Raw genomic sequence first — 15,026 nt, 5'->3', positions numbered from 1 at the left:
ATTAGTAAGGACATCAAATGTTATGCGGAGAAGGCAGGAGAACCGCTTTGAAAGGGATAATATGATTGATTGGTGGAATAAACTCAACAGGACAAATGGCCTAGGTCTCATAGTCTTAAGGCCTTGGACTCTCAGCCTTTTTTTTTTTAGCTCTTTTGCATTTTGAGATTTGCTCATGCCTCTCATTTTGGAATTTTGAAAGCTATAACAAAAGCCAACTAAACTAACACAAAATACCATGAAATAAACTCCCCTTTAGGGTTTCAACACAACTAATCTGAAACCATACCTGTGAAAATGAACTCTTGTTACCAAATACCTCCTGAACTGTTGCAGATTGACAAGGGATTAAAGCAGTGCAGAGGGAGCTAAACCCATATACATCCTAGGGGCAGGAAGTCACTCAGGGGGTTTATAAGAATGGGTTAAAGTAGGTATGAAATGACAAAGATAACAGATGCAACAACTCCTAACATGTTCATCCTCAACAGGGAGATAAAGAAAAGTAATCTCAGCAGTCTGACCCAAATCTGACTTATGTACCCATGAACAGTTATTTCTTTCACAATATATAAATGTTTCCACAGTGGAAGTCTAATTCAGCATTTAAAATGTGAAGTGTCTGCTTTATTGTCTGGTATGGCAGTTTGAATGTGCAGGAATGCAAGAAGCTGAAGTGAGTAGTGGACCAGCCCGAATATCACAGGCACAACACTCCCAATCGTCAGTGGTATCTAAAGGAAGTGCTACCTCAATATCTATCATCAAAGATTTATATTTTATTTCTTTTTACTTAGAGAACAGTAGCAGGCCTTTCTGGCCCAATGAGTTTGCACCACCCAATTACATTCATGTGACCAATTAACCTACTAACCTGTATGTCCTTGGAATGTGGGAGGGGAACTGGAGAAAACCCACAGTGAAGAGCATACAAACTCCTTACAGTCAGTGACGGAATTTAATCTATGTTGTGGGCACTGTAATTGCTTTACACTAACCACTATGCTGCTGTGCTGCCCCACCGTCCAGATCGTGCCAACTTCTCGATGTTACCATTGGGCCAGAAATGCAGAAGCCTGAAGTCCCACACCACCAGGTTCAACAACAGTGACTTTTCTTAAATAATTTGGTTCTTGAGCCAACCAGCAAAACCCTAATGACTATGGTTTAGCAACACTATGTACTATTTGATCACTTGCACTAGAATTGATTTTGGCTTTGTTCTAATTGTGCTCTTTCTTGTAAAAATTGTGTAAAATTTAAGTTTAATTTATGTTTTTCTTGTGATTGCTATTCATATGATGCCATGTGCCTGTGATGCAGCTGTAAATCATTTATTCCTTGCATCTGTACAAGTATATTTGACTTTGACTTTGTTTTAGACTCCACAGACTTGTATAAATCAGGATGTTTTAACAGGCTGGGTAGGTATAGTTAACTATTCATAGTTAACAGAAGTTTATGATCAACTATGAAAGTTGGGGTTAGAAATTAGATACAATTCAATGACAGCCCTTTTCAAGAAACAAAATCTTCATCCTGTCTGGCTGACATGATTAATTTCCCACTTAAATGGCCTAGCCATGCTGCTAAAGGGGTATTCGGGCATGTAAACAACTGCTGATCATCTCTGTGATAGAAGATCCTGAGAACAAAAAGTAAAACTTCAGCCTATATCTTCATTCATATTTTAGCAATAAAGCTTGTTCTCCAAAACTTGATTTTGATTACATTGTCGATGTACTTTAAAAACATTGCATGCAATTGCATGAAACTGAAATTGAAAATATTATCTCGATAAATCAAAACATAGAAACATAGAAAACCTACTTCAGCCCACAAAGCTGTGCCGAACATGTCCTTACCTTAGAAATGACCTAGGATTACCCATAGCCATCTATTTTTCTAAGCTCCATGTACCTATCCAGGAGTCTCTTAGAGAACCCTATCATATTCGCCTCCACCACCATTGCTGGCAGCCCATTCCACGCACTCACCACTCTCTGCATAAAAAACCTACCCCTGACATTTCCTCTGTACCTACTTCCAAGCACCTTAAAATTGTGCCCTCTTGTGCTAGCCATTTCAGCCCTGGGAAAAAGCCTCTGATTATCCACATGATCAAAGCCTCTCATCATCTTGTACACCTCTATCAGGTCATCTCTCATACTTTGTTGCTCCAAGGAGAAAAAGTCAAGTTCACTCAACCTATTCTCATAAGGTATGCTCCCCAATCCAGCCAACATCCTTATAAATCTTTAATCCTTGTAAATTAAGTAAGACACACAATAGTAACTTCACTAAACAAGGAATAATACTTTTCACCAAAAAGACTTCAGATTTATATAGCTCTGTATTTACACAGCCTCAAGAATTATTACTTTTTACCCTCCAATGAAGCTGGCGCAAAATACTCAGAAGATATACGGTCACGTAGTGGCTAGCACAATGCTTAACAGTACCAGGACCAATTCCCACTGCTGCCTGTAAGGAGTTTGTACATTCTCCCCATGACCCTGTGGTTTCCTCAGGGTGCTCCGGTTTCCTCCCACAGTCCAAAGACATTCCGGTTGGTAGATTAAATTATCCCATGATTAGTCTAGGATTAAATCGTGGGATTTCTGGGTGGCAGAGCTCAAAGGGCCAGAAAGGCCTGTTCCATACTGTATCTCAATAAATAAAATAAATAAATGAATAAAGATTTCAATAATAATGCATTGCTTCACACAGTACATCAGTATTTCCAATTAAAAGTACTAGTAGATAATGAGAAAAACATTGCAGATCTCTAATATTGTGGCAGTACTTTCATCAGCACAGCTGCAAGGGTTCAAATTGGCAGCTCATTACCACCTTCTCTCCCAGTTTAACATAACACACACACACACACACACACACACACACACACACACACACGTCTGTCTCACAAGGCTTTGCTAAAGTTTAGTGACACAAGTCGTTAAGTCACTTTTTATACAACACACACAAAATGCTGGTGTTGGTGTTTGCTCTTTGAAGTTACTTTTTATTGTCATTTTGACCATAACTGCTGGTACAGTACACAGTAAAAATGAGACAACGTTTTTCAGGACCATGGTGCTACACAAAACAGTACAAAAACTACACTAGACTACAGATCTACCCAGGACTGCATAAAGCACACAGAACAGTGCAGGCATTACAATAAATAATAAACAAGACAATAGGCACAGCAGAAGTCAGTAGGTTGGTAGTCCAATGGCTTGGGGGGGGGGGGGCACATGGCGATAGATGATATTTTAAGGTGCATAGATGAATATCCAAATAAAATTACTTCTTTGAGTCCACCAGAAAGATTGTTCTAGTTAATTGCAATAAAAGAATGTCTCTAACCTTTTTTATGCCATGGACTCCCACCATTAACCAAGGGATCCATGGACCCCAGGCTGGGAAACCCTGTTCTAGACCAATAGAATTTCCTTGATTCTTTCTTCAATTAGCTTTTGTTTTAAAATAATTTGATTTAATAATAGAACACAGAACATTAAAGGCCATTCAGCCCACATTGTTGTGCCAACCATTTAACATCCTCTAAGATCAATTGAACCCTTCCCTATTCCTTAGCTCTCCATTTTTCTATCATCCATGTTCCTATCTAAGAGTCTCTTAAATGCCCCTGATGTATCTGCTTCTACCACTGCCCCTGGCAGACAGTTCATCTCAGCCACCACTCTCTGTGTAAAAACTTACCTCTGACATTTCCCTTGTACTTTCCTTAATCACCTTAAAATTATGCCCCTGGTATTACCATTTCTACCCTGGGGAAAACCATCTATCCAATTGATTTATGCCTTTTATCATCTTGTACACCTCTATTAAGTCACCCCTCATCCTCCTTCGCTCCAAACTGCAAAGTCCTAGCTCCTCAACCTATCCTCAAAAGACACATTCTCTAATCCAGGTAGATCAAGGTAACTCTTCTCTGAACCCTCTCTAAAGCTTCCAGTAGCTTTATCTTCCAGAAGCTTCCCTTTTGTTCATCAGCCTCCTTTATCTTTCCTTTGGATGTTTTATTTTATATTGAAACTTGCAGCGTAATAGTAATGTCCTATTTCTCACATATTTCAGAGATCTTGTACCGGCTGACTTTGGACACCATGGTGAGCAACAACAGGCAACCTGTAAGTCCTGAGCAGGTGCTAAAATATTCATCAATGCAAAATAATACAAGCACGCTACAATAGGACAAATCATATCATCCTCAATGTTCAAACGTTCTGAGTAAATTTATTATCAAAGTAAGTACAAGTCACCATGTACAACCTGATGTTCATCTTCTTGCAGTCATTCACAGTATATACAGGAAACACAATAGCATCAATGAAGGACAACAGGACGGACAAAAAAAAAAGTGACACAAGACAACAAACTGTGCAAATACAAAAATCAAGAAATAAGCAAACAAATAAATAAATAAATATTGAGAACGCGAGATGAAGAGTCCTTGAAAGTGAGCCATAGATTGTGGGAACAGTTCAGTGATGGGGTGAGTGAACTTGAGTGAAGTTATCCTCTCTGTTCAAGAGCCTGGTGGTTGAAGAGGAATAACTGTTTCTGAACCTGGTGATGTGGGTCCTGAGACTCCTGTAATTCCTTCTTGATGGCAGCAGCAAGAAGGGAGTATGGCCTGGATGGTGGGGTCCTTGATGATGGATGCTGCTATCCTGCAACAGTGCACTATGTAGATGCACTCAATGCTGGGGCTGACTTTACTCGTGACAGACTGGGCATAAATCACTACTTTTGGTAGGCTTTTCCATTCAAGAGCATTGATGTTTCCATACCAGGCCATGATGCAACTGGTCTATATTTTCTCCACCAACATCCATAGAAGTTTGACAAATTTTACATAACATGCTGAATCTTTTGCAAGCTTTTAGGAAAGTAGAGGCGCTGCTGTGCTTTCTTCATAATGGCATTTCTGTGCTCAGCCCAGAGCAGATCCTCTGGAATTACACAGCGAGGAATTTAAAGTTGCTGATTGACCCTCTCCACCTCTGATGCCCCGAAGAGGACTGGTTTCCTCCTCCTGAAGTCAATACTCTTACTGACATTGAGTGAGGGGCTGTGGTTGTGGTATCACTCAGCCACATTTTCAGTCGCCCTCCTATCTTCTGATTCATCACTAACCCTGATTTGGCCAATGACAGTGGTGTTGCTAGCAAACAAATATGGCATTGGAGCTGTGCTTAGCCTCATAATCATAAGAATAAAGCATGTAGAGCGGGGGATAAGCATATAGCATAATCTACTGTCTATTCAATTTAAACTGTTATAAATATCTCAGTGCAGACTGAATGGAAAGAAAAATTAAAGAACTGTATTATAAGTTCTTACCAAGAAATACTTTTTGGATCTCACTCTCTGGATCATCCAGATGAACCAATAGTGCACGGTAAAGGAATTCAATGTGACTCTTGAAAAATGATCTGTCGTAATCATTCCCACAACATTGGAACCAAACACTCAAAGCTTTGGCAGCTGCGATACGTACTTCATCCAAACAATCATCCAACCGTTTCAGCAGCTCTAATTAAAAATAAAGAAAATTAATCATTACTAGTGATGCTATGATGCCACAAACTTCAGCAATTTTAATAAAAGGAACTAATCCAGAATTTCCTTATGTATTTTTTAAAACTTTTTTTTATTGAGTTTTCAAATAATTACAGAAAGAAAAACAAAACATATAAAATATACCCTTCCCCCCTCCCCTTAGTCCCTCCCCATTAACATCCCTATAGAAAAAGAAGAAAGAAAGAGTGCCTGGATATTGGAAGATCCCCACATGCTCCATGGAGTTCATAATAACTTTAGTATATATATTTATTTCTTTCCCCAAATAACCAATTATTTTATCTTCGGAGCACCTATATATTTAATCCTGTCGTTTATAAATAAGGGCGCCAAATTTTCAAAAATGTTTCATATTTATCTCTTAAATTATAAGTAATTTTTTCAAGTGGAATACAGCTGGAAATTTCATTCTTCCAACGGTCTATACTTAAGTATGCATCCGATTTCCAAGTAACTGCAATAGCCTTTTTGGCTACTGCCAGTGCAATTTTTATAAATTCTTTCTGATATTTATTCAATTTGGGTTTCGATTTTATCCCTTCAATATCACCTAATAAAAATAATATTGGATTATGTGGAAGTTGTGTTCCAATAATTTGTTCCAATAAAACTCTTAAATTTGTCCAAAAAGGTTGAATTTTAGAACAAGACCAAGTAGAATGTAAAAAAGCACCGATTTCTTGGTTACATCGGAAACACTGATCGGATAAATTTGGATTTAATTTATTTATTTTTTGTGGTGTAATATATAATTGATGTAAAAAATTTATATTGCACTAATCTTAACCGGACATTTATTGTATTTGTCATACTATTAAGACATAGTCTTGACCAATTTGTTTCTTCAATTTTAATATTCAAGTCACTTTCCTATTTTTGTCTTGACTTATGGATTCCTTGTTTAATTGCCTGTTTTTGAATCAAGCTATACATACAAGAAATAAATTTTTTAGTTTTTCCTTTTTGAATTAAAGTTTATATTTCATTAGATTTCGGCAATAACATTGTTTGACCTAATTTTCTCTTAAATAAGCCCTTAATTGGAAGTAACAAAAAAAGTGTTGTTTGATACTTTATATTTATTCTTTAATTGATCAAATGGCATTAATATACCTCTTTCAAAACAATCTCCTGTATATCTAATCCCTTTTTGAAACCAAGTATATAAAAGTTGATTATCCATTGTAAAAGGAATAAGTCTATTTTGAATTAAAGATCTCTTTGCTAATAAAGATTTCTTTGTCTCATCATCAACATTTATCTTATTCCATAAGTCAATCAAATGTTTTAATATAGGAGATTCTTTCTTTTCCCGTATCCATTTAGATTCCCATTTATATATAAAACCTTCAGGTGTATTTTCTCCTATTTTATCTAGTTCTATTCTAATCCATGCCAGTCTATCTTTCTCAAAAAAAGATGGAATAAATCTAAGTTGATTTGCTTTATAATAATTCTTAAAATTTGGAAGTTGTAACCCTCCTAGATCAAATTTCCATGTCAATTTTTCCAACGATATTCTTGACATCTTACCTTTCCAAAGAAACTTCGTCACATATTTACTTAACTCTTGAAAAAACTTATGGGGTAGTTGTATTGGTAGTGATTGAAATAAGTATTGTAGTCTATGGGAATATATTCATTTTTATGGTACTTACTTTACCTACTAATGTTATTGGTAATATCATCCATTTATCAAGATTTTCTTGAATTTTTTTCAATAATGGTAAGTAATTTAATTTATACAAGTTCTTTATATCATTATCAACTCTTATACCTAAATATTTTATAGCATTTGCTGGCCATCTAAATTGAGTTATTAATCGACATTGACTATAATCTCCTTTAGCAAGAGGTAAAATTTCACTTTTATCCCAATTTATTTCATAACCTGATATTTTCCCATATTCTTCTAATTTATAGGATAATTTACGCAACAAGTGCAATGGGTTTGTTAAATAAAGCAGAACATCATCAGCAAATAAGTTAATCTTGTATTCTTCCTGATTAACTCTGAAACCCTTAATATCTGGGTCCATTCTAATTAATTCAGCTAATGGTTCTATTGCCAACACAAATAAAGCAGGTGATAATGGACAACCTTGCCTAGTTGACCTCGTTAACTGAAATGGTGTTGAAATTTGACCATTTGTCTCTACTTTAGCTTTGGGATTAGTATTTAAGGTTTTAATCCATTTTATAAAAGATACTCCTAATCCATATTTTTCCAATACCTTAAATAAAAAATCCCATTCCAATCTATCAAATGCATCTAAAGCAACTGCCACACTCATTTCCTCCCTCTTTTGCACCAAATGAATTATACTAAATAACTGAGTTACATTATCTGCCGATTGTCTATTTTTAATAAATCCTGTTTGATCCATATGTATTAATTTTGATAAGTATTTAGGTAATCTGTTAGATAAGATTTTTGCTATTATTTTATAATCAGTGTTTAATGAAGAAATAGGTCTATATGATGCTGGCTTTAAAAGATCTCTATCTTTTTTTGGCAATACTATTAAAATAACAGTCGAAAAAGATTCTGGAAGTTTATGCGTTCTTTCCGCTTGATGTATTAACTCCATAAAAGGAGGAATTAATAAATCTTTAAACTTTTTATAAAATTCAGGCGGAAAACCATCTTCTCCTGGAGATTAATTACTTTGAAATGATCCTAGAGCTTCTTCAACCTCTTTCAATGTAAAAGGCATATCTAATCCCTTCTGTTCTTCCGTATTTAATTTTGGAAGAGTTATTTGTGATAAAAACCTTTCTATCTTGACATTATCATTTTGTGATTCTGATTTATACAACTGAGAATAAAAATTCTTAAAAATTTCATTAATTTCTAAAGGTTTATAAGTAATTTTATTTACTCTTGTTTGAATTGCATTTATTGTTTTAGAAGTCTGGTCTGTTTTTAATTGCCATGCAAGGACCTTATGTGATCTTTCACCTAGTTCATAATATCTCTGTTTAGTTCTCATAATTGCTTTTTCTGTTTGATATGTCTGGAGTGTATTATATTGTAACTTCTTATTAATAAGTTGTCTTCATTTTTCTTCTGTCATATTTCTCTGAGATTCTTTTTCTAATTTTGTAATCTCTTTTTCCAATTGATCTATTTCTATCATATATTCCTTCTTAATTTTAGAAGTATAACATTATCTGACCTCTCAAATATGCCTTCATTACTTCCCACAATATAAATTTATCATCAACTGAATGTGACTTTGTATCTAAAAAGAACTGAATCTGCTTTTTCATAAAATCACAAAAATCTTGACTTTCTAGTAATATTGAATTAAATCTCCATCTATAAATTGATTCCTCTTTATCTATCATTATCAAAGGAGAATGATCTGACAATATTCTCGCTTTATATTCCATATTTTTCACTCTATCTTGAATATTCGTTGATAATAAGAAAAAATCTATCCTTGAATATGTTTTATGTCTATTTGAATAAAATGAATAATCTCTTTCTTTTGGATTAATTCTTCTCCATATATCAATCAAATTTAAGTCTTTCATCAATGATAGAGTTAATTTTGCTACTTTTGATTTTGTGACAACCTTTGTTAATCTATCTAAAACTGGATCTAGACAAAAGTTAAAATCTCCACCTATTAATATTTTGTCATGTGCGTTAGCCAAATTCAAAAAGACCTCTTGTATAAATTTTACATCATTTTCATTTGGTGCATAAATATTCATAAGTCTATAGTTCTGAAAAAATTTGACAATGTATAATTACTTATCTCCCCACTGAATCAATTAATACGTTTTGTATTTTAATTGGTAAATTTTTATTAACCAAAATTGCAACTCCTCTCGCCTTTGAATTAAAAGAAGCTGCAATAACATTTCCAACCCAGTCTTTTTAATTTCTGATGTTCTATGTCTGTAAATGTGTTTCTTGTAAAAAAGCTATATCTGTTTTCATTTTTTTAATGTATGTTAAAATTCTTTTTCTTTTCACCAGTCCATTAAGCCCATTAACATTAAAACTTTAAAAATTCAGTAAATTAGTCATTATTTTAAATTGTTACTCCAATCTATAATAATACCTAATCTTTCAACCTTTGTGGTATCTTGGGAAATCTTTTAAAAATTCTCCATGTTGCTATGTGTGTCCCCACCGATCATCCAGGCAGAAAGATAGAAGAAAAATAGAGTATAAAGAAAAAAACAAAATACCCCCCTACTAATGTTGTGAAAAAAAAAGAACACAACATTACCCCCCTCTGTTGTACGGGTCATGGCAATTGCCATGATTACACACGTGAATCCCATAGTAATCGATCCAAAGCTCCCCAGCCCCCCTGCAACATAAAAAAGTATATATATGAGAAGAAAAAAATACTACTCTCAATTAGTATTTCTGAAATTTTGCTTTTCTCCCCTGTATCATCCTTAAGTGTCCATCATTTCCATTCACTGTCTCTGTCTTCATCTTTAATCCATTACGCTTGGAAATCTCTATGTGTAATTAGTGAGTAGTTGGAAGTTTTTGTGCGAACTCCTCCACTTCTCGATAATCGGTAAAAAATCTTCTTTTTCCCTCCTCCAAAAAAATTATCAGTGTTGCTGGGTGACGCATTATAAATTTATAACCCTTTTCCCATAAAACTTTTGTTGCTGGGTTAAATTCCTTCTTTCTCTTCAAAAGGTTATAACTTATATCAGGATAAAAAAGAACTGCCTTCCCTGCTATCATCAATGGCCCGTTTCTCTTTTTTGGCACATTGGGCAGCCACCTTCAGGATCTTTTCTTTATCTTGGTATCCTAAGCATTTTATCAAAATTGATCGTGGATTTTGATCAGCTTGAGATCTTGGCCTTAAGGCTCTATGAGCCCTTTCAATTTCAATGAGAGTTTCTCCTTGCATTTCCAATTTTTTAGGGATCCATTTTTGAAAAAAATTTATTGGATCTTCTCCTTCTATATCTTCTTTAAGTCCAACAATTTAAATATTGTTTCGTCTACTAAAATTTTCAAGCTTATCAATTTTTTCCATAAATTGTTTTCTTTCTGATGTCCAGGCAGTAATATCATCTTCCATTTTATTCATTCTTTCAACCATGTCTTCTGTTGTAGTTTCCAAATCTATAATTCTCTTTTCCATTTTTTCCTGTCTTTTTGTCATTTTATCAAACATAATCTCCATATTTATCTTTTTTTGATTACTTTTAATGTGTTTAATTTTTCTAATTTATGCATTTTTTGCATCAAAGTCTTTTCCATATTTCCAGAAAAACATTTACCTCCATCTTCGTTTGATTTTTCCAGAGAATCTGAATCTACCTCAGATTCACTTCCACTTTCGGTTTCAATCGTAACTGGGATTTGTAGTTCTGGTTGCTCTCATTTGCGCATGCTCCTTCCTTCACATTTGTGCAGTTCTCGTTGGTCTTTTTCTTTAGAAATGGTCGATGTTGCCACAGTTTCCTGTTCTGTATCGCCAGTGGTAAAATGTACCTGAGCCCGCGGTTCTTTGGCAGAAGTGGGCCTTGATTCTGTTCCAATTTCCTTATGTATTCAGGGGTCACTTCATTAGGTATATCTGCTAATAACTAATCAGTAAATCATATGGCAGCAACCCAATACATAAAAACATGCTGACAAAGTCAAGAGGTTCAGTTGATATTCAGACCAAATATCAGAATGGGGAAGAGATGAGATCTAAGTGACTTTGACTGTGGAATGATTGTTGGTGCTTGACAGGGTGATCTGAGCATCTCAGAAACTGTTGATCTCCTGGGATTTTCATACAACATACTACAGTCTCTAGAGTTTACAGGGAATGGTATGAGAAACAAAACAAATCATCCAGTGAGCGGCAGTTCTGTGGGCAAAAATGCTATGTTAATGAGAAATCAGAGATGCATGACCAGACTGGTTCAAACTGTCGGGAAGGAGACAATAACTCAAATAACAATGCATTACAACAGTGGTGTGCAGTATAACATCTCTGAATGCACCACATATTGAACATTGAAATGGATGGATTACAGCAGCAGAAAACATGAACATACACCCAATGGCCACTTTATATGGTACAAGAGATAGCAAATAAACTGGTCACTATGTGTATACTTTTGGGACAATATTCAAAGATGCAACTTATAGGGCAAACTACCCAAGCCATTATAGTTTCCTTCATTAAAAAAAAAGCCAGGATCTAATTAATCTGAATTATTTTTTTAAAAAAAAGTCTATTTCCAGGAATACAGGGGATCCCCATTTATGGCCATTTGGGTAACAGCTATTTGGTCTGACAGAAGTCACAAATCACTACCTAAAAATTTAAGAAACAGAATAAAATACAGTCTCACTGAACTTATATTGAAAAAAGTTAAGTAAATTAAGTCTTTTCTTCCCCAATGAATTTTATTTATTTATTTATTCTCTCGAGATACTGCACGGTATAGTACCTCTGGCCCTTCAGACCGCACTGTCTAACAACCTCCAATTTTAACCGTAGCCGAATCACAGAACAATTTCAATGACCAATTAACTTACCAACTGGTAGGTGGGAGGAAACCAGAGTACCTGGAGAAAACCCACGTATTCCACAATAAGAAATATATATCAAAATAAGCAGTGCAAAAAGAGAGCAAGATTCTGAATCTGGTAAATACACCACCTGGATACAATTTGTTGAGCTTCTCAGGATCCACCTGATCCCCACAAACTTTTAAAATGGCACTAATGGCACGACAAGCCAGCAGCCGACTCATTTTGGAATCTTCATCCAGGGCCGCAATCACTTTTGGCATCAAGCCTTCATATAATCCAAGGGCCTATTGAATAATTGCAAGCAAAGGAAAATTGCAGTCAATCTGATTTTTCACACAATCCTGCAAACTACAAATGAAAGTTACACACACAAAATGCTGGAGGAACTCAGCAGGCCAGGCTGCATCTATGCAAAAGAATAAACTGTTGATTTTTCAGGGCTGGAAAATAAAGATGAGTTCAGAGTAAGAAAGTGGGGGGTGGGGAGGAAGAAGGACAATGTGGTCGGTGATAGGTGAAACTGGGAGAGGGACAGGGATGAAGTAAAGAGTTGGGAAGTTGATTGGTGTAAGAGATAAAGGGCTGGAGAAGGGGGAATCTGATAGGAGAGGGTAGACTTAAGTTGCAATAATGTCACAAAGATTGTGAAACCATGTGAAAGAAACATTCTGATAAGATGAGGCTCCTTGAGCTAGACCTGGCCAGTCAGAATGAATCATTATAGCCCCTTACAATTGTAAAATACCTTGCCTGATACACCCCTTTCTCAACCATACTTATTTTCACTTTCCAAAATGCATACTATTTAAAAAATATACTGAAAGTTATGTTAATATTCTTGTATATTTTAAAGTTTCTTTTATTCTTTTCTTTTCACAGGTTTGGTCCTATAGGATTGCAATTCTACTCACAGTGAAGATAAAGCTTGGTCAGCAAACAAAAGGGGCAATTTTATACAGAAAAGCATTAAGTATATAATTTGCAACTCTACCATGGACGGTTGCAAGCTGTGCTGTGAAAGGAGGTGGTTTTGGCATGGGACTAACAATCTCATCCCATAAAAACCTAGCACTACAGGAACACCAAAAGAAGCTCCAAAGACCTCATCCTTGGGAGAGGAAGGATTTTCGATGGGTTACACTTTGAAAGACTGAAGGAATGGCCCAGGACAGAGGACTCCAGTGAGCTGCTGTCGGAGGCCTTTGCCCCTTAAGGGGTGATGGGCTTAAGAAGAAGAAATAATTTGCAAAAAGAATTTGGAAGGCACAACAAAGAAAAATTAAACTTGAGACAATGATCGATTACACAGAGCTGATCTGTTGTAGTTAGCAAAATAAAACAGTGAAAACTACATTAACTTCTCATTGCCTCATTAAAGCAGCCAGCGTTAAATCCTAGACATTGTCTCTCTCTTCCCTCTTCCATTGGGCAGAAGATACAAAAGCCTGAAAACTAGGGTCAGGGATAACTTCTATCCTGCTGTTATAAGACTTTTAAATAGTCCCCAGCTGGATTCTTGACTTCACAATCTACTTTGTTATGATCTTGCACCTTACTCTTTACCTGCACTGCCCTTTCTCTGTAGCTGTTACACTTCATTTGCATTATTATTGTTTTACCATGTTCTATCTCTGTGCACTGTGTAATGATCTGACCTGTATGAACAATATGAAAGAACTATTTCACTGTATATGTGACATTCATAAAGTAATACAGTTCACGTCATAGTTAATGCTGGAGGAACTCAACAAGTTAGACAGCAGCTATGGAGAGGAATAGAGTTGATGTTTCTGCCAAAATCCTTTATTTTTGCCTGAAGGACTTTATTGCTCTCCACAGATACTGCTGTGATTCTCCAGCCATTTTGTATTCGCTACTCTGGATTTCCAGCATTTGCAGAATATCTTTTATGTGAACCTAAAATCTTTCACATTGATCATCACAGCTATAATTATCAAAATTTGGTTCGATATCAACTTAGAGCATGGTTATGAATTAATTAAGTAACCTATGATGCAACTTTGCAAAAATGAAATTATAGTGGATTATTATGGTGCTACATAAATATTAGAATGTTAATTACTAAATATACAAACATTTAAAAATTACATCACTGAAGGTTGAGCTGACAGAGCGTGAGCTGATGGTGTTAACCTTCAGTAATAGGAGGTTAAGTTCACAGATTTCAGGTGACCAAGAGAAGAAGCAACGGAGAAAATGCAGAGCTGTCTGGAATGTGTTGCCTGGTAGGTTGCAAAATCTGATATATTGAGGGAATTAGGTAAAAAGAAAGGCAAACCATTGAAGGAAGAATATGGTGTTGAATTAATTGACGACTTTCACAAACTACACTCCATGGCCTCCTACTGTGCTGTATTTGTTCCATGATTATGAGATATGAGGAAGAAATGTTTAAAAGAATGGTCACTGATTACTAAATTCTGCGCCCAATCTAGACTTCCCTCAGATGATTTTCTTGCAATAGTGTTTCCTCAATCCTTGTCTTTCTCAAAGGAGTTCATGTAGAGTTGATGTTTTCCCTGGCTGGAGTGTCTCAAAATAAGGGACCCACCATTAAGAAAGGAGATGAAAAAAGATTTCCTTCACCCAGACCATAATGAGTCTTTTGATTCAGTATCTATGAGGCCCATGTAGACTCAGTTACTGAATATACTAAGAAAGAAATCAATATATTTTTAGATAATTAAGGAAGCTGAATTGAAATATGCATTTTGATTATGTGTTTTATATCCTATGTTTTCGCTTATTTTTGGTTGCCTTTTGTGCAATTTTTGTGCTGGGAGGGGTGGGTTTGATGTTTCCCCCCCCATTTTGAACAGGTTCCATAGTTCTTTGTTTTGTGGCTGTCTGTGGTGAAGAC

The 15,026-nt window shown here is 35.5% G+C and overlaps 1 protein-coding gene across 2 annotated transcripts in view; it reads right to left on the bottom strand.

The window, feature by feature from the left end:
- Positions 1-15,026, bottom strand: part of LOC132399082 (dynein axonemal assembly factor 5-like) — a 175,153-nt gene that overhangs the window by 16,321 nt on the left and 143,806 nt on the right. For both annotated transcript variants that reach the window (XM_059979036.1, XM_059979037.1), the window contains exons 11-12: positions 12,273-12,429; positions 5,377-5,568 (exon numbers count right to left, since the gene is read on the bottom strand). In XM_059979036.1, the coding sequence (XP_059835019.1) occupies positions 5,377-5,568; positions 12,273-12,429 (349 nt within the window). The remainder of the gene's footprint in view (positions 1-5,376; positions 5,569-12,272; positions 12,430-15,026) is intronic.

This window comes from Hypanus sabinus, chromosome 9 (assembly GCF_030144855.1).
Source record: "Hypanus sabinus isolate sHypSab1 chromosome 9, sHypSab1.hap1, whole genome shotgun sequence".
NCBI lineage: Eukaryota > Metazoa > Chordata > Chondrichthyes > Myliobatiformes > Dasyatidae > Hypanus > Hypanus sabinus.
Note: the sequence above shows the minus strand (reverse complement) of the source record. Positions and strands in the feature narration are given on the sequence as shown.